The sequence below is a fragment of the Ostrea edulis genome, chromosome 1, assembly GCF_947568905.1.
Source record: "Ostrea edulis chromosome 1, xbOstEdul1.1, whole genome shotgun sequence".
Lineage (NCBI taxonomy): Eukaryota > Metazoa > Mollusca > Bivalvia > Ostreida > Ostreidae > Ostrea > Ostrea edulis.
The window spans coordinates 58,697,267-58,721,476 of NC_079164.1; the positions used below are offsets into that span (position 1 = coordinate 58,697,267).

At 35.2% G+C, this 24,210-nt stretch overlaps 1 protein-coding gene and 1 long non-coding RNA gene across 12 annotated transcripts in view; one reads left to right on the plus strand and one right to left on the minus strand.

Annotated features, from left to right (window-relative positions):
• Window positions 1-24,210, plus strand: part of LOC125664633 (RE1-silencing transcription factor A-like) — a 69,904-nt gene that overhangs the window by 36,825 nt on the left and 8,869 nt on the right. For 8 of the 11 annotated variants that reach the window (XR_007366005.2, XM_048897462.2, XM_048897465.2 and 5 more), the window contains 2 exons: window positions 6,561-6,837; window positions 14,129-14,254. Coding sequence is in view for 10 of the 11 variants with exons in the window: in XM_048897462.2 (XP_048753419.2) it covers window positions 6,561-6,837; window positions 14,129-14,254 (403 nt within the window). In the remaining variant the exon portion in view is untranslated. The remainder of the gene's footprint in view (window positions 1-6,560; window positions 6,838-14,128; window positions 14,255-24,210) is intronic. The other 3 variants (XM_048897468.2, XM_056155165.1, XM_056155173.1) reach the window with 1 other exon arrangement.
• On the minus strand, window positions 2,495-5,793 carry LOC130051919 (uncharacterized). Its single transcript, XR_008800186.1, has 2 exons — window positions 5,670-5,793; window positions 2,495-2,845 (listed from the first exon to the last, which is right to left on the minus strand). It is a non-coding gene; the product is annotated as an uncharacterized LOC130051919 (long non-coding RNA).

Sequence of the window (24,210 nt, forward strand, 5' to 3'; positions counted from 1 at the left end):
GTTTGTTCTATGTGCAAAGTTACTCTAAAACATTGTTTTACTCATTTGTTAGAATTTGTGTGTGGGTAAAGTGACATAACATTGTGCACTGTTTAGTTTGCGATAGTAAAGCGTCATCAGAACTTGGTTTTGTATGCTTATCTAAGCATGATTAAAGAACAAATAAATACATAAACTTCGAAATGTTTTTATTAATGCAAAATAAGGTTTTTAGCTCACCTGAGCTAAAAGCTCAAGTTAGCTTTTCTGATCACCCGTATTCCGGCGTCCGTCCGTCTGTAAACTTTTAACATTTTTAACTTCTTCTCAAAAACCACTGGACCAATTTCAACCAAAGTTGGCACAAAGCATCCTTAGGTAAAGGGAATTCTAAATTGTTAAAATAAAGGGCCAGGCCACCTTCCAAGGGGAGATAATCAAGAAAAGGTAAAAATAGGGTAGGATCATTAAAAAATCTTCTTCTCAAGAACCACTGGGCTAGAAAAGATGAAATTTATAGATAAGCTTTATTAGGTAGTTCAGATTCTAAATTGTTAAAATCATGGCCCCCAGGGGTCGGATGGGGCCACAATAGGAGATCAAAGTTTTACATACAAATATATAGGAAAAATCTTTAAAAATCTTCTTCTCAAGAACCACTAAGCCAGAAAAGCTGAGATTTATATGAAAGCTTCCTGATATAGTGCAGATTCTAAATTGTTAAAATCATGGCCCCCGGGGGTCGGATGGGACTACAATAGGGGATCAAAGTTTTATATACAAATATATAGGAAAATTCTTTAAAATCTTCTTCTCAAGAACCACTAAGCCAGAAAAGCTGAGATTTATATGAAAGCTTCCTGATATAGTGCAGATTCTAAATTGTTAAAATCCTGGCCCCCGGGGGTCAGATGGGGCCACAATAGGGGATCAAAGTTTTACATACAAATATATAGGAAAAATCTTTTAAAAATCTTCTTCTCAAGAACCACTGAGCCAGAAAAGCTGAGATTTATATGAAAGCTTCCTGATATAGTGCAGATTCTAAATTGATAAAATCATGGCCCCCGGGGGTCGGATGGGGCCACAATAGGGGATCAAAGTTTTACATACAAATATATAGGAAAAATCTTTAAAAATCTTCTTCTCAAGAACCACTAAGCCAGAAAAGCTGATATTTACATGAAAGCTTTCTGACATAGTGCAGATTCAAGTTTGTTCAAATCCTGGCCCCTGGGGGTTGGATGGGGCTACAAGGGGGGATCAAAGTTTTACATACAAATATATAGGGACATTCTTTAAGAATCTTCTTCTCAAGAACCACTGAGCCAGAAAAGCTGATATTCACATGAACAGCTTCCTAACATAGAGCAGAGTTAAGTTTGTTCAAATCATGGCCCCCGGGGGTCGGATGGGACTACAATAGGGGATCAAAGTTTTACATACAAATATATAGGAATTTTTTTTTTTAAATCTTCTTCTCAAGAACCACTGAGCCAGAAAAGCTGATATTTACATGAAAGCTTTCTGATATAGTGCAGATTCAAGTTTGTTCAAATCATGGCCCCTGGGAGTAGGATGGGGCCACAAGGGGGGATCAAAGTTTTACATACAAATATATAGGAAAAATCTTCAAATATCTTCTTCTCGTGAACCATTAGGCCAAAGAAGTTCACATTTACATGAAAGCTTTCTGACATAGTGTAGATTCAAGTTTGCAAAAACTATGGCCTCCAGGGGTAGGTTGGGGCCATAATAAGGACTACGGTTTTACATGCAAATATATATAGAAAGTCTTCTGATATGGACCAAGGTGACTCAGGTGAGCGATGTGGCCCATGGGCCTCTTGTTTTATTTTGATATCAAAGTACCTGACGAATATGAAGGAAAACATGTCAAAACGATATCATATGATCTTGTTGCTATACATTTCCGGTTACTGTAAAATCTGAACCATACCGGCGGACCTTCAAATTCCGAATTTCAATCTCTCGAACTCTCGATTTCTTGAAGTTTTGTCAAGGTCCCTTGAACTTCGAGTTATCAAGAGTCACCTGTAAATACACACAAAAGTCACATGGTTAATAGAGATGTGGTTTGTGTGCAATCGAACACAGTAGCGTGGCTGTAGTTTGCAGCTGATAGCAGTTTCATTTCATAGTTGTCCACGCTAGGCAAATTTTAGAGACATTTTTTTAATTTAGTATGTTCAAGTTATCACATTTGCCTATCCTTACCTGTTTTCATGACATGTACTAAATTTAGTCTCATTACGATTCACCGGACAGACCAATCATGTATAATGATGGCTTCTGATCCCTGGTTGTTGGGACTGTTATTGGGGGGTGTATAAAGGCAATTTGACCTTTTTGTACCTGAAAACTGGTAGCAAATGGCTATAGGCGAGGTTGGTGTTATATCGGGATTTTTAGCGTGTATGGAAATCTGTTCTACACATTTCAATGGTGGTATGCGGGGGTGGCGATATAACGAGTGGCAATATTATACTGAGGTGACGTAGTTTTTCTCTCTACTAAGTAACATTACACATGCTTTTGCCTTCCTACCCATTGGATAGATATTTTATTATACCAAAGCAGAATAAATCCTCTTCTAATAACAGAGCAAATCGTTTCGTCATATATTGGGAACAGCTGCTATAATTGTGATGTTGAATACCCGCTGGGCTTTGTATTTGACGTCACAATGCCAAATTGCACAGAAAATTGATACTGTCATTGAATAGTTTGAAGACTATCATCCATAGCGCAGATCCTAGCACAGAACCGATCACATTGCTGAGGTACATGTATTTTGGAGAAAAGAGTTGGCTTATCGTCATCTTTTGATATAGAGAAAAATACACTGAAATAAAATAATGCTTTAATTAGTTACTCATGTCTGAGATTGCAATTTGCCAATACACATGTACCGCATATTACCGCAACATGTATATGCATTTACATTCAATAGAAGTGCGATAAATGCGAGAAATCCTATATTGAAATAAAGGACTACATGTATGATATGGGCCATTTTTGGCTCCATTCAAAAAATGTCTATTTTTACCATGGTGAATGTTTAGGTACCCTAGTTACTAAAAAAATGTAATTGGGATTGTTCGACCATTGCGTTGATAACTACCATTTCAATTCTTTTCAAAGAAGTAAGTACAGTTTCTAAAGTCATTTGGCCCAAAATATCAATGATTTCACTTGGAGCTCAAACCCTGGCATTCAAATAAGGAATAGATTAAACAAACCCAAAATTCGCTCAGTTTGATCAGCAAAATGATTTGTAATCATATGACGAGAGCTTGAAGTTGGCATAAAATTACAAAAATGCCATTTTCAATGAAAATATCCACAAATTCAGGTGATTTTCCTTTTAGAAAACATACAGCGCATGCGTCAAGCAAATTCATATTCAAGCATGTTTTTCATCTTAAAATAATACACAATATATATCATTTTCATTTTGCTCGACAAATGCGCACATCTTTTCCTGAGCAATAATCTGTATGACATTTGACAGTTTCCAGGCTCATTTTGAGAAAAAGGCGGGAAATGTCTTGATCATGATGTCATAATGCTATCCATTTAGGAATATCATTCTGATTTTGTTGACATAGTATACCTGGGCCCGGTTTTTCGAAAGCTGGTTAACTTTAACACAGTGTTAACTCGGTGTTAACTTCTGTGTTAAAGTTAACCATGTGATTAACTGTTTTTCAAAATGCGAGTTTGCGTTAACACTGTGTTAACGTTGTGTTAACTTTAATCCACCTCCAGTACCTGTGTTAAGTCTTAACACAGTGGTTAAAAATGGCCGCCTACTTCATTTTCTGTCCGCCTCGGACCAAAAATCATGAAAATTTCAAAGGCTTAGACATTCTGAGGTGTGTATTGATGCTGAACTATGACGGTGTTTTGTTTATGTTGTCATAAATTGATATTTTCGTCAAATCTCATGAAATTTACCTAAGGGGAACAGCTAATGGAAAAAACTAGTACAGTTGGATGATGGTGTTACACTTTGCTGTCAGTGGCAATATCTTGCACGCATCTATAGATACTTTCGGCAGAAACTTTCAAAAAGGGGGGGGGGGTGTCAATAAAACTCGTATTATATTCACTTATATGAAATCCTGCAACAGGACCCATGCTTAAGATGTAATTTTACCTAATTTTTGGCTTCCAAATATCAAAGTGTATGCAGGCCCTTAGTTCATGATGATAATCTCCATTGAAACACCAACTTTAAAAACACTATCGTCTGCACTGGCCTTGACCTTTTGAAAATCCCTTGTATCATTTACAACTGATTCAAATGAAGATTTGCATGCATGAAACGTACATACATGTATTTTCTTTTTTGAAGGCTGTCTAATAAGAACAGTATTCAATTCAGGCTAATACAGAATAGTTGTTAACACAAACTTAGGAAGAAGAGTTTTTCATTGTTGATATTCCAGATTAATCTCCCTTAGTAGAAATGGAGTGGTGGATCAAGTGTTATGTTTAAAATAAAAAGAATATTAAAATAAATAAATGCATAAAAAGAACATAGATATAAAATGCTATAGATATGTATGTGAACAGACTATCATAAGGTAAATTTATTTATCATTTTCTTCATGAATATCTTTATCTGTATTGGGGAAAATAAGACTTTTAAAGAGTATTAAAAAAAAAAGAAAGTTAGATATTCTTAGAAATTTAGAATTTTTTATAGGCTAGCATCGTCGTTAAACCCCTCCCATAAATTTTGTCCAATTATGAATCAAACAATATAGAAAACCACATGTTTTATTTCCTAGTCCAAAACATGTAGCACTTCACCCCCTTATTTCTGACAACATACGTTTACTGTTATTTTTACATGCAAAGTCTGACACCCCCCTTCCCCGCTTTTTCATATCATAGCACTAGTGATTGGTAGTTGAAATGTAAGCTTGAACTGAACCCGTATATTTTACTGATAAAGGATGAAACTGACCCCCTCCCCCATCACGCAACTTAGGATTTTAGGTTCGGCTCGTACAGAACAACTCATTTTAGGGGGGGGGGGGGTATAAATAATTTTGTTTTGGCTTGTCAAGTATTTTCAGACAATTGTGAAGTCAACTTGTTCGACTCCCTATAAACCCCCACTTTGATAAACTATGCAATGAGCCTGCTTTCTACAACATAAGCACCGTTTTTCCCAACTAGGCTTCTAAAGGCCTAGTATATATCATTATATCCAATACCTCTATGATTATTCAAATTGAATAGACTAATAAATGCATTTATACAAGTATAAGTGCATGGCTCACAGTCACGTATTTTGAAACAAAACAATACATGAACATTTCATCAGCTATCTCCCACAAACAAGACTTTTATTTACTCCTGCATTTATATTGTTTACATAGGAAGTACATGTGCATTGTGGGTAATCAAATGATTAGCAAGTGGTTAACTCGGTTAACACAGTGTTAACTAATCAATGTGTTAAATTGCTTTCGAAAAACAGAATTTAACCATTGTGTTAGCTAATCACTTGGTTAGGAGTTAACACTGCGTTAAACTTAACCACTGTGTTAAAGTTAACCAGCTTTCGAAAAACCGGGCCCTGGCATATATTTTACTTTCTTAAAACGCTGATTAAGGTTAATTCCAGACACATTTTATGTATACAATCGTACCTTGTTCTTTGGTATGAAGCATCTTTGGAACAAGTCTGTCCATCTGTCTGTCCATCAACTTTTCATATTTTCATCTTCTCCAGAACCAATGGGCCAATTTCAATCAAATTTGGTACAAATCATCCTTGAGTGAAGGATATTCAAGTTTATTCAAATAAAGGGTCATGCCTCCTTCAAAGGGGAGATAATTGCAAAAATAGGGTGGGGTCATTTAAAATTTTTCTCAAGAACCACTGGGTCAGAAAAGTTGAAATTTACATGAAAGCCTCCAGACATAGTGCAGATTCAAGTTTGTTCAAATCATGCCCCCCCCCCCCCCCCCCCCCCCCCCCCCCCCCCCCCCGGGCTAGGATGGGGCCGCAGTAGGGGATCAAAGTTTGATATACAAATATATAGAGAAAATCTTTCAAATTTTTTTTCTCAAGAACCACTGGGCTAGGAAAGTACAAATTTATATGAAAGCTTCCAGACATAGTGCAGATTTAAGTTTGTTAAAATCATGGCCCCCAGGGGTTGGATGGGGCTACAACAGGGGATCAAAGTTTTACATGCAAATACATCGGGAAAATCATTAAAAATCTTCTTTTGAAGAATCACTGGGTCATAGAAGTTTACATTTACATGAAAGCTTCCCGACATGGTGAAGATTCAAATTTGTTAAAATCATGCCCCCCTGGGGGTAGGATGGGGCCACAATAGGGGATCAAAGTTTTACATACAAATTTATAGAGAAAATCTTCTCAAGAACCATTTGGCCCTAGAAGTTTACATTTACTTTAAATTAAAACTCAGGTGACTGATAAGGCCTGTAGGCCTCTTGTTAAAATGAAACAAGATGAATATTGAATTTGCATGGGCACTGCTTTAATATAAGGATAATTTACCTTTCAGCAGGATAAAATCAGAGAGCATAGAGTCTTCCTTAACAAGTGATCAACTACTTCATGGGAGCTTGTTGACTGATCTGAAAGCTGGTCGGTTGGGAAACATGCCAAAAGTTGTAATAGTACATCCAGATGGCAGTGTGGAGGAAGTCACCACAAAACTGCATAATTTGGCACAAGAGAAGTCAATGGAGGAGGTCATTGTGGCAGATAAATTGGATAATATTTCCCATGACAAAGTCATGGAGGAGGTTATGATGCATATAGTAGATGAAGAGACCCAGGTGAGCTGTTATTCTAGAGCAACTAGTGATTCTTATGAGTGTTGTTACATGTCACATGTACACATGTAGTCTAGATTAGATGTAATAGCTACATGTACATCAAAAAGTGAAGATATGTTCATCCAATCAGGGTTTTCTGTTTCTATTTTTATTTTTCTGTTAGATATGAAGCTTAAACTTGCTGTGTGTTACACCCCAAATTGTCGCCTGTCCCAAATTGTCGCTGGCGACGATTTGGGATGGGTGACTTGACGATTTGGGGGTTTCTTATGTAACACCCCAAATAGTCGCCCATCCCAAATCGTCGCTGGCATAATCTCACACCCCAAATTGTCCCCCTTGCTGTTGCAGCAACATCATTTACATACAAACTGGCCCTGTTTGTTAACTCCTTCTCCTCTCCTCCTCTTTCTTCTTCTTCTTCTTCTTCTGTGGTCCAGCTATGATCACAAAAGGTTCTCTGGACCTTACAAGCATTTTAATCTTCTACTTTGTCTTCTACTTGTTCTGTTGTATGAATTTTTAAAAAGATTTATTATGATTACAATATTTGTTATTGTTGTTTTGGTTGGTAGTGGTTTTCTTACTATTAAAAGAGTTGCATTTGTTGTTGGTGGTGGTGTCATTGTTATCTATACGAATTTTTTTCGTCCAGACCTCCAGAGAAAGAGGGGGGATGTGTCTGACAATAAATCGTTTTGCCTTTTGTTGTAGGTTCATTCTGCTGAATATGGGGTTGTTAGATCTTGTGCACCGCATATTTGTTAGTGACCTCAGATTATGTTAGTTTACGCCTGTTAGCTGCCGTTTGGACACTCTTGAAAACCTCGAGAAACACTCATCCTTCCTCTTTATTTCTCAATATTTTTTGTTTATTTAACTCATTGCTCTCTCTCACTCTCTCTCTTTGAATAAGTAAATGAACAAACAAGTAAACAAACAAACAAATGAATGAAAACTATGTGTTTAGTCCCATATAACTTCCATACAAAATTTTACCTCAATCGGTTCACAAACACCAGAATGACAGTCGAAAATAGTTCACTATGATTACAGCTCGCAATCAAGAGATTTCATGTGACGGGAAGTACATGCCAGGAACACATGTAACCCACATATCAGTTCACAAACACCAGGGATATTGCAGAGTTGCTGAAAATTGTGCACAGTTCGTGGCACTTTAAGCTCTCATTCCAGAATTCTCATTTGGGAGGGGGGCATGTCAGAGGGTCACTTGTAATCTACATACAAAATTGCAGTCCAACAGGTCAACAAACACCAGAGATATGGGTGCGGACAGACAGACAAACAGACCAAGTGAAACCTATGTACCCCCAAATAAGTTCTGTGTAATCTATCCTAAAAACGTCAATAAAATATTAGCGGGCGACGATTTAGGATGGGTGACGATTTGGGGTGTACAGTAGTACATCCTAAATCGTCGTCCCTAATGATAGTGCAATCATGTCCCAAAACATCGCCGGGGCGATGATTTGGGGTGTAACAGCTGTGTATAGTTTCTTTATAGATCACTCTAGATCATGTTGCAATTTTGATCTCTCTGGCATAAGTTTTGCTCCTTTATTTGAAATTAGCGTTTTACTAAGGTTACATAATTTATCCATCTAAATCCTCTACCAGTTTTCAAGTTAAGACCCCTTATTAGTCCCCTACCGGTTTGTAAAACCAAAGGGGACTTTAGGTTTCTTCTCCGTCTGTCCGTCCCCCTGTCTGTTAGTCAGTCTGTCGCATTGGTATTCAACACTTTTTTCCGTTATGCTTGGTGTGGAGTTTCAAAGAGGCAAACTGTGGATCAAGTTCGAATTGTGTAATGTTTGATCAACAGATGTGAAAGAAATTAAAATTTATATTGTTACATTTTTATACGCCCGTTGAAGACGGGACGTATTATGGTATGGCGTTGATCATCTGTCAGGACTTTGAGGACAGGATACAGACCGAACCGTAAACTCCAGGATTTTACAACTTGGTACATTTGATCACCATGATGAGAGGAAGATGCCTATTGTTTTTCAAGATCAAAATTCAAGGTCGTAGTATCACTTAGTAGGAAAACCTTGTGGGCAGGATACAATTGAGCCATAAGCTCCAGGGGTGCGTTTTACAAAAGAACTTACGACTTATGACCAACTTTACATACTGGAATTTTCCAGTTTATTGATAGATCATTCACTCCAAATGCAAAATATTTTTTTTAAATTGTTGAAAAGTTTTCCTTCCTTCATTTAAAGTAATAATTGTAATAGAATTTAAGACTTGTGACTTTGTCGTAAGTTGTTTTGTAAAACGGGCCCCAGGATATTACAACTTGGTATATTTGATCACCATGATGAGAGGGAGATGCCCAATGTTTTTCAAGGTCAGAAGTCAAAGTTCAAGGTCATAGTTTCACTTAGTAGGACGGTGTTGAAACTTAACTAAAATGTCCAGGAGCCATGTGGACTCCTGAAATGTTATTTCTGGGAGCCCACAACAAAACATGCTAGCCCACATCTGATGAAATATGATGCAAGAAATCCATGAGATATGTGAATTGATCATATATTTTGTGTGGCTTTGTTTTATTAATATAATGTTTGAATGCATAGTAATTTGGAGAGGTTTAGATTAAGATTTCCATACTTTTTTTTATTTTATACGATATGAGTAAATATACTCTACCACAAAAACAATTCTTATCTGGGCCTAAATTAATTGTATTCCAACTCCAATCACTGTCACAGGAGTCGGCAGTTTGATCTGTAAGGGTCTACAATGTAAACAACAACCACTGAGCTTTGCACGCTCGCGAAGCTCAGTTGTTGTTGTTTACATTGTAGACCCATACAGATCAAACTGCCGACTCCTGTGCTCCAATATTTTTTCCATTTGTTCGGACAACAATGCTGCTTTCTTTGTACTAACAGTAGCTTTCTATTTCTTCATATCCCAATGTCATTTTCATCACGAGGACTGCAATCGTGCCCTTTTTTTCGACAAGCTCAAAAACTTACAGCTGTTTTGACATTAGTGAATCTTGCCAATCGCACATGGTTTACTGTCAGTGTAGAAGATGTTTCCAAAAGGCTTTAAATCAAGCTTGTAAATAATAATAATACCATATTTATATAGCACCCTTTTCATACACTATGTACGCTCAAAATGACTCTTGAAAAAGAATCTGTTTACTAAAGATATACTGATTACCAAACCCGGTGTAATTTTGACCGATTCCTACTCACAGAAATCATTTGCCATGTGGGCGAACGAGACATTGAATTTAGGCCCCCACGCAAAATTTTACTCGCATTTGGCAAGAGGGCGAGTGCTAAGTTTAAACCCTGTTAAGGAAAACATGGTAGGCAGGATACAAACTGAACCGTAAGCTCCAGGAAATTGCAACTTGGTACATTTGATCACCATGATGAGAAAAAGATGCCTATTGTTTATCAAGGTCAAGGTCACAATACCAACTTAGTAGGAAAACCTTGTAGGCAATATACAGACTGAATTGTTGGGGCTAGGACCATCAAAGTTGTACACATACACTTTATGCCAAGTGTAGGGTGCCTATTGTTTCTCAAGGTCAAGGTCGTAGTAGCAGGATAAAGACTGAACTGTTGGTGCTAGGACCATCAACCTTGGTACACATACATCTTATGAAAAGTGAAAATCTAACATAGAGAGTACATGATTTGTCTGTTTTTACAATACAAAGAAAGTATTTCAGACCCTGATGATTGCTGATACTACCTGAAGCCAAGTTCTACAAATCATGGTGTAAAAAAACACCCTATATTAGCTTTTCACGGGTGTATTGCGTACCGTTGGCAGTACTCTTGTTATTTTTGTTGAACATGTTTTGTGATGACACAGATCTTGAAAGTAAGCAAAAAGTCGAAAACTGTCCAATATGTCAGATATCGAATGGCCCGGAACTGTTCTGGGAAGTTTCACCTTATAACTTTAAAGTTAAAACATTTTACCGAAATTAGGTTGTGCACTACATGTATTTGACAATGTCCAAGAAATCAGGCCACTATTTATAATATAGCAGTTTTTCTGTTTGTCATTCATATAGTGCATTATGTTTTCGATTATTGTGTTTGACTAGAAGAAACGACATGTATTCACAATTTTGCCCTTAAATTGTCACACTGGACAAAAACTACCATTATAAATACATTCGCAATACTGAGTTTTAATTTTGAAATTATCATTGACATTTCATTTTGTCTTTGGTCAACTATTCGGCATGACAGATTACAATGGCAATCGTAAAATCATTATATGATTTTCATTACGGAGATTAGTTGACACTTTAATTCCTCCAGGGGACAATTGATAAAAAAAATCAATGTTTCTTGTTTGTAATATGATGTTAAAACATAAACCATGGCATCAAATCTAACATCTTGCCCTGGCTAAGATCCATAATCACATTGATTGCACATTAGGACTACACATTTCTTTATTTCATCTATCATTTGAAGAATAAATTCTATCAGAAACCTACAGCATTTGATGATTTCTATGTCTATCATAGTGACAAGAAATTCGTTCCTGTCTTTAAAATTGGAAGGTTTGTCTTCATTTTTTCTCAAAATGTCCCAGAACAGCATAAGGGATGCCATTTTTAGACCATTGGCGGTCATAATTTAAGCATAACTAAAAAGTAAATAAGCTTATATTGATATTTTTCACAACTTAAAGTTTACATTGAAATTTTAAAGGGCCATGGACATGATTTGAGCTGAACATTTTCAAATTTTATTTTTCTATTCTTATTGTTTACAATGCTTAACTAAAGTATTTCTAATAGTTAACCATAATTTGAATATCAATTGTTGAGTTACATTTGTCTGTTGACTGTTGTTGTTGTAAACTTTTCACATTTTCATCTTCTTCTCCAGAACCACTGGGTCAATTTCAACCAAACTTGGTAAAAAGCATCTTTGGGTGAAGGGCTTTCAAGTTTGTTCAAATGAAGGGTCATGCCCCCTTCAAAGGGGAGATAATCACAAAAATGCAAAAATAGGGTAGGGTCATTTAAAAATCTTCTTCTCAAGAGGAGCTGAAATTTACATGAAAGCTTCCTGACATAATGCAGATTCAAGTTTGTACAAATCATGCCCCCCCCCCCTCCCCCGGGGGTAGGTTGGGGCCACAATAGGGGATCAAAGTTTTGCATGCAAATATATAGGGAAAATCTTTATAAATCTTCTCAAGAACCACTGTGCCAGGATAGTAGAAATTTACATGAAAGCTTCCTTATATTGGATCAAAATTTTACATACTAATATGTAAAGATTAACACCTTTAGATATGGGCTAAGGTGACTTAGGTGAGCGATGTGGACCATGGGCCTGTTTTTAGTTACGTAAACAAGGCTCATACCGTATGTTTTTGTATACATATACATTGCTTAAAGGGACTGATTCACGATTTCCCCCAAAATTTTATTTTTCACTTTTAATGATTAAAAATGTACTGTCTGATATGTTTTAAAAATTTTGCTTAAAAATTAAGGTTATACATTATCACAGAAGCTCATTTTAGAGAGTTCCTTATTTGTTTTGTAAACAAAGATTGCGGTATGTTATTGTTTACGAAATTTTCAAAAGAAATGGATATCGATCTAAATTAAATTCATTATAACTTTCACTTTTCAAGCATTCTTCGGGTAAAATTTGTCATCTAAAAGTTAAAATGTGCGACTATGCAAAATTAAGATGCTTTATATTACAAAATTAATATTTCACTTGTTTGTTTGTTTACATATAAAGACTCGAGTCTTTGTTTACATAACACATATTTAAGGCTAAAATATAGCTTTTATTCTTGCATTCAAAAAGTCAAAATTTTGGTTGTCAACATTAAATGATTTTAATATCTAACATCAATAATAAAAATTATTTTGTTCAAAAATCGTGAACCAGTCCCTTTAATAGAAAACATCATGTTTAAAACAAAATGAGATATATGCCAAACACTAGAAACTATTTAATTGTGTTCAGAAATAACTCTGCTTTAAAGTCTGCTTTAAATGAAACTTTTACTAGTATATTTAACCTATGTATATGTGGCACAATCCTTGTTTACATAACAAAGAATTGTGAGCTCTGTATCTCCCATATACCTTGATAACTGACATTTTGCTGACCATTAGAAATACTAATTCTAAACATTAAAAAATGGAAAAGTAAGATTTGAATATTTTAGCTCAAATTGTGTCCATGCTCCTTTAAGGTGGCTCACTATACCCTGAAATAGTTTCTCAAATCAGTACGAATTGATTTAATCATTATCTGATACAGATATGATGTATATAATAAGTATATATATGCCAAAAAGGCAGAAAATATGCAAATATGAATAAAAACATGATTTTCAAAATAAATTGTTTTAACACATATGAACAAAAGACTCTGGCATATTTGAATTCGAGATCTGCGGTTCATCAGCCCAATGCTTTAACCACTGAGCTATGATGATGGATAAACAAATCGATCGATACAAATAATTTCACGAAACATTTAAATCACCATTTTGTGACGTAGTGTCTATAAGCTTTAGTGTAGTGAGCTACCTTAAGAATTTGAGTAAAACTTACATCAGGACAACTTTCAATGCTTAAAGCACATTTGAAAGGATGTTATATCTGAAATATTCACTATTTTTCACTATTTTTATGGTCAAAGGTCAAGAGTTAAACTGAACATAGGAACATACTGACCACTGAATGTCTAGAGAACCTTTTGCTTGATAGACATCAAACTTGGTACACTGGTACATCTTCAGGAGAAGATGACCTTATTGATTTTGAAGTCACATAGTCAAAGGTCAAGGGTCAAACTGGACATAGGCATATACTGCCAGCTCAATATCTTGAGAACCCTTTGCTTGACAGACATCAAACTTGGTACACTGGTACATTTAGGAGAAGAGGACCCCTATTGATTTTGAGGTCACATGGTCAAAGGTCAAGGGTCAAACTGGACATAGTAAGATATTGCCTCCTATATTTTAAGAATTAGTTGCTTGATTGACACCAAACTCGGTACACTGGTACAGCATAAGGAGTAGATGACCCCTATTGAATTTAGATCACATGGTCAATCCACTTTTGATAAAGGAAGATATTGTCTGCTCAATATTTTGAATTAGTGATACTACTATCAATTAAATGATGCATGTGTTTAACAATTTTGCACCATTGGGGCATATATGTTTTTACAAACATCTCTTGTTAGTACAGATTTCAACTCCAGAATTTTTGGGTATTTTTTAGGAATCAGAAAATTCAAAGTCTGCTGCCCCAGAAGATTACACATTTACTGTAGCTCAGACTGGTGACAGAGAATCAGATGGAGCACCTATTCAGACTTATACCATGATTCCAAATGGATCTCAGATTGTAAGCAGGCATATTTTGAAAATTAACTAGTTCCTCAATTTTGCCAATACCAAAATTTGCTCACAAAATGCACATGAGTCGCTCATCAAACATGATTTGCTCACATGACATCTGTGTGCAATTTAACATGGAAATTAGGTAAACTTCTCATGTGAGCAACATTTGCACATGCGCAAAGTAGTACAAATACAGTTAATTCTCGAATTATTGCCACTCAATTCATCGCCATTTTCATTATAACGCCGCATTTTTCTAAGAACGTTTTTCCTATTACTTAAAATTCTCGTTAAAACTCCAAATTCGCTATTGCCATCCGCCACGGTATTTTAAGTACAAAGGTCTATATCAAAGTGTTAATTATCTCGATAAACCGCACGTGATCAGTGATGCGGGAAATTGGTCATTATCGATCTCCGGCGTACACCTGGGCAGAAGGAACCCAGTATTAAATAAACAAGATAATTACTTAAAGGACACAACGCATGTTTCTAAACTTTTTCATTTTTTCAGCAAAATTAACTCTTTTTATGCCTAAAACTACTTTAAATGTGTTTTAAATGAAATATTTTGCGTAGTTTTCGAGTTTGAAAGCGATGAAATTCAAATCATGCGATGTGCATATTTTCTTTCACTAGTTTACGCGCCATTTTGTGTGACGTCATATGCGCCCTCGGGTTTGAAAACATCTATTAGCCATTTCATAAACAGATTAGATTTAATCGACAAAAAACCAATTGTCACGTTAACGGCTTGTAAATAATAATGCATTAAGATGTTTTGTGCCGTGCTCGGGTGTACTAGTTGTCGGTAGAAAGGATTTAGACTGAGTATTTTTCAATTTTTCGAAGGAAGGTACGAGAAAAAAGATGTGGATAATTTTTTTGTTGGAGCAAGAACTTTACCTTAAAAAACACACCCAGTCACCTTTTCAAACATCGCTTGGACAGAGACCCTGATAAACTGCGAGAAAATGGATATATCGAAGCTATAAGCACTGGTAGGCCTATAGCATACATTCTGATTTGCTCTTCAAATTCAATACACACTCGGATCAACTGACCTTCACCTTGTAACAACATATATCGACGATACAATGTAACTTCTACCAACTGGTAGATTTACAACAACAAAAAATAAAGATACAAAATAATTGAACTTTTAATTATACAAATAATAGAATATTGTATTTCCTAACTTTAAATTGAATTATAAAATTATTTCTTTATTGAACTCGTAGCATCTTGAGTGCGTCAGCAGGCTATAACGCCGTGCTCCCACTTCGTTCTTCCTAAAGACGTGCAGATCACAATTCAAAAATAGTAATAAGATTGCTTTATCAAAATAAAATAATGTGATTACCACTTTAAATTTGAATATTTTTATTGATTTGTGTGTGTGTTGTCTTTTTCTTTCTTTCCGAAATGTACGCGTGACAATAGCTTGGCATAGGGCCTAGTTGTCAACAATTTAACGTATCATAATTTGTCTAATCCAAAAATAAATAATGATTGCACTGTTTATTTTAGAAAAACAGCGCCAATTACAGATCTATAAAGGAATAACATCCCCAAACAGTTTGTAGACAGCGACCCATATAAACATTATTTACTCACAATTTTGCCGATTTCATACACGCTTTACTCGCTATATTTGGTATTTACATCGTTATATGTGTGCACTGGTGGCGAACACATATAAAACTCGGACAATTTATCAACATCGATTTAAATGTTGCCCATGGTAAATTAATTAGGCCCCTAAAAGTTGAGTTTTTAATATCTCGCAGTACTTTCACAATCCGAAGGGCGCATGTGACGTCACTGTACCACGTGACTACCTACCTAATTAACTTGACTTTTTGAAATCGGGGCTTAGATTTAAGTCTGTATTGTGGTTAATTATCGCAAAATTTCGGCGAACGAACTATTAGAATCAATTGCTATAAGCATAAAGAAGACAAAATGCATGTAATATTGTATACTTTGAAAACACGAGATATGTCCTTTAATATGAACTGTAGTCTTGTTGTTTTTACCTCATCGAAAAATATTTCAGTTTAGCTATGGCTGCGCCACAAAAGAGGTTTCTGTTGAATTTCTAAGAAAACAACAAATTATTACATACTACGGAAACCATCCGAAATGTACACAAGAGGAAATCTCAAATTATTCTACTGTTTTATGGGAAATGTCCATAAAAAGGAGGACAATGGGTGATATTTGGCTGCAAAGGGTGAAATACTCGTTGATCTTTGTCCAGTTAATGACGGCTCACCTACCAGGAAACACCCATGTGTTGTGCTAAATACCAACACTGGACATGGTTTATAAATAACTTGAAACATACTGTGTATGTGTCTTGTATGTGTATTGTTTTGAAATGAAGCCTTATTATTGATAAAACTATTTTAATCATGCTAGAAAATTTGGAAAAATAATTACTGAGATATTTTTTTCGTTTCCATTTAGGTGACACCAATAAAATTTCTTGTTCTTCAGACAAATGACCCCAAAAAATTGGGGCGAACGAGCGACTGACTATGTATAATATTATGATTTATTTCAAACATAATTTTCAGGTGGTATGGTAAAAGAACAAAGCGAGCGGTTTTGTTGTTGTTTTTTTTGCTTTCTTAAACTTTTGTATTGTAAAACAATGAAACATATATTCAAAATCACCTGAACATGTAAAATAACTAATATTAGCTGTGAAAGTGATGGTAATCTTTTTTACTCAAAATTTCTCAATGGCATAGGGATATATATTAATGACTAATAAAAACATCTATATTGTACAAAAGCAAGAGAAACCCTAATAAGACTATGTTAGATAACCGCTTTTGGTGTAAAGAAATATATACGGAAGAATAATTGTCTTGCAAGACATTATTTGATCACCAAAATTACATAATTCATGTGCCTGCTTTGAGGATAAAAAGTGTTTGAAATAATCAAATCATGCTGTTATTGCTGAAATATATAATATTGAGCAATTTTCATTGAATTAAATTTTTGGTGACAAAATGACAGCTAATGCCACTTTGAATACACATATTGATAATTTAGTAAATATACAGGCATTGTTTCTGTAAGACATTTTGTTTATACCCCAAATGTGATGATACATTGCTTAGTTTATGTGTTCAAAGCATTGTGTATAGAAGTGCATTATTTGATGAAGAAATGAATAACAAAATTCAATGAATGCATTTAAATTTGTATATGTACATACATGTTTAATTGCTATTTCAAGACTAAATATACTATTGTTTGCCCAGTTCCGGATCACTTTTTCATTAACGATTACTGGCGGTACCACAAATATAATTTAAGTTTCAATCTTCTTGTCAGAAGATCATAAGTTTCTCAAATGAAAAATCATTTAAATTATCTGAAAATTGTTGTAAATGTCACAGGTCTTTGCATTTTCCATACCAAAGTTCATAGGTCTGTGCCGAATCACACCAGTTCCGAATCACGGATATGTTTGAAACGACTGCAGGCCGATTCGAACATTGACTGATCCGATCCGACATTCAATCGGTCTCATATTTTAAATCAGTATGTCTTTATGTATATTCCACTTAAGATATACCTATAATAGTTTTTATATGCCCATCATAAGACAGAACGTATTATGTTATGGCGCTGTCCGTGCGTCCGTCCGGCTGGCTGGCTGTTGGTCCGTCCCGGGTCATGTTTTCCGGACCTTTTTTCCGTAACGGATGCATGTACAACTTTGAAATTTGATCACAATTTCATCCTCAAGAATTGTAAGAGTGAGTTTGCATTTCAGCTGGATTGGTCCATTCTTAACCTACTTTAGGGCTATAAGTAGGTCAAACAGTTTTCCGGACTTTTTTGTTACAGATAATACAAATATTACCCTGAAATTTACACATAAGCTTCCTTTCAGAGGAATACAAGTTCAGTTTGCATTTCAGCTGGATTGGTCTGTCCGTCCGTCCATCCATGACTTACATTAGGACTAAAAGTAGGTCAAACAGTTTTCTGGGCTTTTTTTCATTATGGATACAGATATTGCCCAGAAATATAGTCAAAGGCTTCCTCTTGGAGGAATACAAGTTCAGTCTACATTTCAGCTGGATTGGTCCGCCCATGACCTACTTTTCAGCTAAAAATGGGTCAAACAGTTTTCTGGGCTTTTTTTCATTACGGATACAAATATTGCCCTGACATTTTAGTCAAAGGCTTCCTCTCAGAGGAATACAAGTTCAGTTTGCATTTCAGCTGGATTGGTCCACCCATGACCTACTTTTCAGCTAAAAATGGGTCAAACAGTTTTCTGGGCTTTTTTTCATTATGGATACAGATATAGCCCTGGTATTTAGTCAAAGAAATACAAGTTGAGTTTGCATTTCAGCTGAATTGGTCCATCCTTGACCTACTTTTGGACTAAAAATAGGTCAGACAGTTTTCCGGGCTTCATTATGAATACAGATATTGCCCTGATATTTAGTCAAAGGTTTCCTCTCGGAGGAATGCAAATTCAATTAACATTTCAGCTGGATTGGTCCATCCTTGATCTACTTTTGGACTAAACATAGGTCAGACAGTTGTCCGGGCTTTTTCTTTTTATTACGGATGCAGATATTGCCCTGATATTTAGTCAAAGGCTTCCTCTCGGAGGAAGACAAGTGCAGTTAACATTTCAGCTGGATTGGCGCTCTTTAAGGCTATTCTATTCAGAATGTGTATTGTATCAATTCAGAGTGCACGATATGCTTCCAGGTTGAATTTCACTGTCCGACGGGCGTATATTGCACCGTTTGCGTTACTCTTATTGTAGAAATAAAAATAAATCAGACACTAGTTTAAATTGATGTTATTTTTTTTTAACAATATTCAAAGCTTCACATTTAGACATATCCAAAATTGCGGCATTCAAAATTCTCTTAATTAGCATTCATAGTTATCTTTCTCTGAGGCTGTTCATGATATATATATATTATTACTACAGTAACTTGATCCGAAGGGTCGGATCACGTTGAGTTGACAGACGCGGATCATCAGATCACACGAGACGCGAAGAGTCGAGTTTGATCTGATGATCTGCGCCTGTCAACGAGACGTGATCCAACTCTTCAGATCAAGTTACTGAAGTAATGATAGATTTATTGTAATATACCCCCTTATGCATTTTAAATCCACATTTATAAGATAATAAATGTAATCCAAATTATTAAAAACACAGACATACCATGAAATTATGTTTTGTGTACGCAGTTTTGTTTTGTGACGCGGTCAATATTTTCCACAAATAACGTTGCGCTGATGCATTGTCACGGCATCAGTTTCAGAGGATGCTGATACGGAATCAGAAAACCACAGTGTGGTGATCCAGAAAACCGGATCACATGCTGTGAAATCCACAGTATCAAAGAACGATACATTGATGGGCATATGATAAAACATTATATCTACACGGAATAGCAATTTCTCGCCAATTTCTTGCAGTTTTGACAAGGGTGGGGAACTTGGAATGAAAAAAAAAAATAAAAGTTATAAAATTGAATATCCTAAACTTGAATTAAGTACAGTATACATTTTAAAAATTAATTTCAAGAAGTAAATCTAGACGCAATGCATAGTATATTGACAGTCTCAATTTTCTAATTCAAAAAAAAAAATGTTTGTTGATTATATTAAAAAAAAAAGTGTGCTTTTTATATCTGTGTCAGATCTGTGTACTTCTATAAATCCAAGAGTGCCTCTAATATGAACTGAAATAGTGCTCAAAGTTTAAAACTAACTATGACTCATGTGACACGACTGATCCGAAATTGGTTCAGCAGATGGTGTTTCTTTGAAGGCATATTGACTACAATAATACACTTAATAAAGAAATATTTGTGGATGCTATTGTTGAAAGATGTATCAATTAAATGCATTAATGTTTTGTGCAAGAAACGTAGTTATACTTTAGCTACAGACTTCCCCACAAAGCGATTTTTCTCACCCGTGAAAATGACCAAAATGTTGAAGTCACTGTGTATTATAGAAGTGTGACAAGTAATATAACTTGGGTTGAATAAAAATTACATCAGTTTTGTATCCCTCAGTAATCATTTCAAAAGTGATTTACCTTTCTAAGTAGAAATCATTTCAATAATTAGTAGTTTTAAAAAATAATTACAAAGTGATTTGGAACTGGCAATGATCCGGAACTGAGCAAAAGACTAATTTGTTTTTGTTAAAAACTGTCTTTCCAACTGTCCACCACTAAAAGTTCATGGCTGTGTTTGGAAGAACTACACTCCCGTTCTTTTCGGTTATTTTTACAACTATTACCACATAGTTGTCCTCGGCTTGTGTGTCTCAGTGTGTTTTAAATATTTGATGCTGTTCAGGTTTTTGCTGACACAGTTGAAATACCATTAATAACAAGCGCAGTCATGACTTTCTTAAAAACTGAAATAAAAAATGGAGCGGAAAATGAACCGAAAAATTCCGGAAGCAGGAAATTTAAATTAAAATTATTTCGGGGCCACAGTAGGGATCAAAGTTCTACATGTGTATATGTAAGGAAAATCTTTAAATATGGGCCAAGGTGACTCAGGTGAGCAATGTGGACCATGGACCTCTTTTACTCTTTTCAAACAAAACCTCCATAGTATAATCTGTTCTCTTTTGGAGTTTCAGAAAATGTTAGACTTACTTAGTTAAAATGGTAACTTCAGGGTTTTAGATTAAAACTTAATGATCCCCCACCCCATAAATCCCACTTATAAATGAAGTGTTTGGCATGATTTTCACTAATGTTATCATTACATCAACACTTTTTATTTCTAAACTAATGTCAAATATTTCTTTAGATATCATTTCACTTAGCAGGTCTGCACCACTATCTGTATTTTTTGTCCATAGAACTCTTTCAGATATAGAGATATGAAACTTTCAGGATTATAGTCAATGAAGAGGCACTATGATTTAGTGAGAAAGACATCTTAAAATACGCCGGTTTCGAGATACGTCTGAGTTATTTCCCTTTGGAGAACTCTCGTACATAGTAAGGCTCGAAAGAATTTGTTTACACGCGGGAGTGGGACAGATATTCATCACAGTGTAAGTGAATGTACTCAGTAAGTTTCTCATACACTGTTTGATAACCCGAATTCGACTGATACACAAACTAAGTAAGTGATAAGTATTTAGGGAGTAATTAAATACATAGAATTCTTATCCTATCACATTATTTCGTTGGTCATAAGTACCATATCCAAGATATTTCTTGCAAATATGACATTGTTTGTATGTTTCCACTTCGGTAAAACATTTCTTTTGATAATATTTTGTATTTCCCACATTTACATATTTAAAGAGAAGCCACTTTTAATACATTTCATCCTCTTCCTCGTTGGCTGTATATCCACTCTGTCCCACTTAGGCATTCAAAATTCCACTAAATGCACCTCCTATACAGAAGAGTTCGTATCTCGAAACTGGCGTATTATTTCTAGTCGTCACTGCAAATGATGGAAAATGAATACATTTTTAACTTTTTTTACCATAAGCCCATCTAAGATGGAACATATATTATGGTATAGTGATCGTGTCCATCTGTCTGACCATCCATCCGTTTCTCCCACTTCTTGTCCGGTTGATAACTTTTAAAAATACTATGAGACCTAGATGTTTTCAGCGGATACATCTTGGGTAGAGGGTGGGTCACACTTTATAAAGTTGGGTCACTGTGATCTTTCATTAAGACAATATGGCAAAATCCTGTCCGACACATAATTGGACTATTTAGTTGGTCTAGAATCATCAAACTTGGTCAGTTAATGCATCTTAGGCAGAAGGTGTGTTGCATTCTTAATCAAGGTCACTGTGACCTATAATTAATGATCAGTCCATATATGGCATAACCTCTTTGTGGGCTCATGTAGATTCGAGTCCTAGCTAGAGTCAACAAACTTTGTCAATGTGTACATCTGTAGAGAAATGAAAATTGAAGCTTATATTCAGGTCATTAAAACTTTTAAATGGTAATTATTTTTTTAAAAACCCTATGTTTTAAGGGTGGGGGGGGGGGGGGGAATAGACCCTATATATGTAAGAGAGTAATGCAGTAACCCTATTCAATAATTATTGTAATATTAAATGTAATTTAATTGTTATTAAATTATGGCCGTGGCCATCTTGTATTTGCTTGGGTACCATTACCCCTGTTTGTTTATATTGTTTTTAACCAATCAAAACAAAGCCTCCCTTTTTGTCCTTTTAATCAAGACCCTCTAAGCCTGATAGGGACCCCCCTAGGGCCAATTGAGGGTGCCCCTATTTACGTAATCAACAACCTATCAGATTGGTTGTCCAAGTAAGAGCTATATAACAATTAATATGAATAATTATTTTGTTTCTAACATTAATGAATTGATATAAATATATACAGTATTATACTACAAAATTTGCAGAGACTTTACAAGCACATCACACAACAGAAAGAGGAATTGTCTTATTGGAATAATGATCTAAGCCATGGTGTTTCAAGGACTTCAGTTGAACATACAAAGATAATTTTGATTAGAGCCAAATTTTGTCTGTCCAATTAAGATTTCATTTGTCCCTTGGGAGTAATGATCTAAGCCATGGTGTTTCAAGGAGTTCATCTAAACATGCAGAGATCAGTTTGATAAGAGCCAAATTGCATTTGTCCAGTTAAAAATTAATTTGTATAATGTAAGAATGGTCTGTAGAAATTGTCACTCCTTTAGTTATGGGGCATTTCTTTGTACAACCCAAAATTGTTAGTAGTTTTATCATGTGAAAGAAATCTAGATGCATGTAATAAAACGAAACATGTTTTGAAATGTAGATAATTTGAACAATTCAAGAGATATATTTAGAAGTCAATTGTTGTACCAAGGTTAACATGATTTTGTCGCATTCGCACTCATCTGTTTATGATTATGATTAATAAACATCTGACAGGCATATCATGTGCCATGGCGGTGTACTTTATTAGCTCACCTAAACTGAAAGCTCAAGTGAGCTTTTCTGAGTTGTCCATCTGTCTGTCTGTAAACTTTTCACATTTTCAACCTCTTCTCCAGAACCACTTGGCCAATTTGAACCAAACTTGGCTAAAAGCATCCTTTGGTGAATGGGATACAAGTTTGTTCAAATCACAGGCAATTATATCGGTTGGGTTCGAATTTACTTTTCAAGAGTAAAGGTATAGAACTCTAAATATAGGGTACCCAAATTCGCCGATGTAAAAACAATAAACCAAATGGTATAAAATTTTACTCTGTATTTTAATATATCCATACATAATCAATCTACATTACTACTAAAGTTCATCTTGAAATTCTGTATACTTCCCAAGATCTGCTGAAATGAATTCGGAAAAATGGCTTTTATTTTTTGGTCGAATTTTAGCTGGGCCCTGGCACTATACCACTAAACAGAATGTTTGAGCATTGCAACAAGCTATTAAAAAGAATGTGCAGCATTAGAAATCATTTCTAAGTTGAATTAATAAACTGGAGTCCATAATTTAGCTCCAGTTGACTGTAAACTGTAAAACCATCTGCATTTTCACTTATCGCAGCCATTTTGATCATGCCACTTAACTACCCAAATTAACATCATTGTTATAAATCGTCAAACACCTGTGTTCATATGGTTTTGATGAAAATAGACATAATAAGACATTTGTATCGTTATAAAGACATGTTATTAGCATAATTAAAAAATTAGTATTTCAGTCTTTAAACCGTTATGGTTCCTTTTATCCTTTTTGTGTAGTTAGTTGCACTGGTCAAAATGACTGTCATAAGTGAAAGTGCAGACGGTTTTACAATTTTCAGTCACTTGAAGCTATTATGGACTTCAGTTTGTGAATTATGGTAAGAAATTTAACTTAGAAATTATATCTGATGCTGCACATTCTATGTTCCATATTTTGCCGAATATAATACACACTTTTTT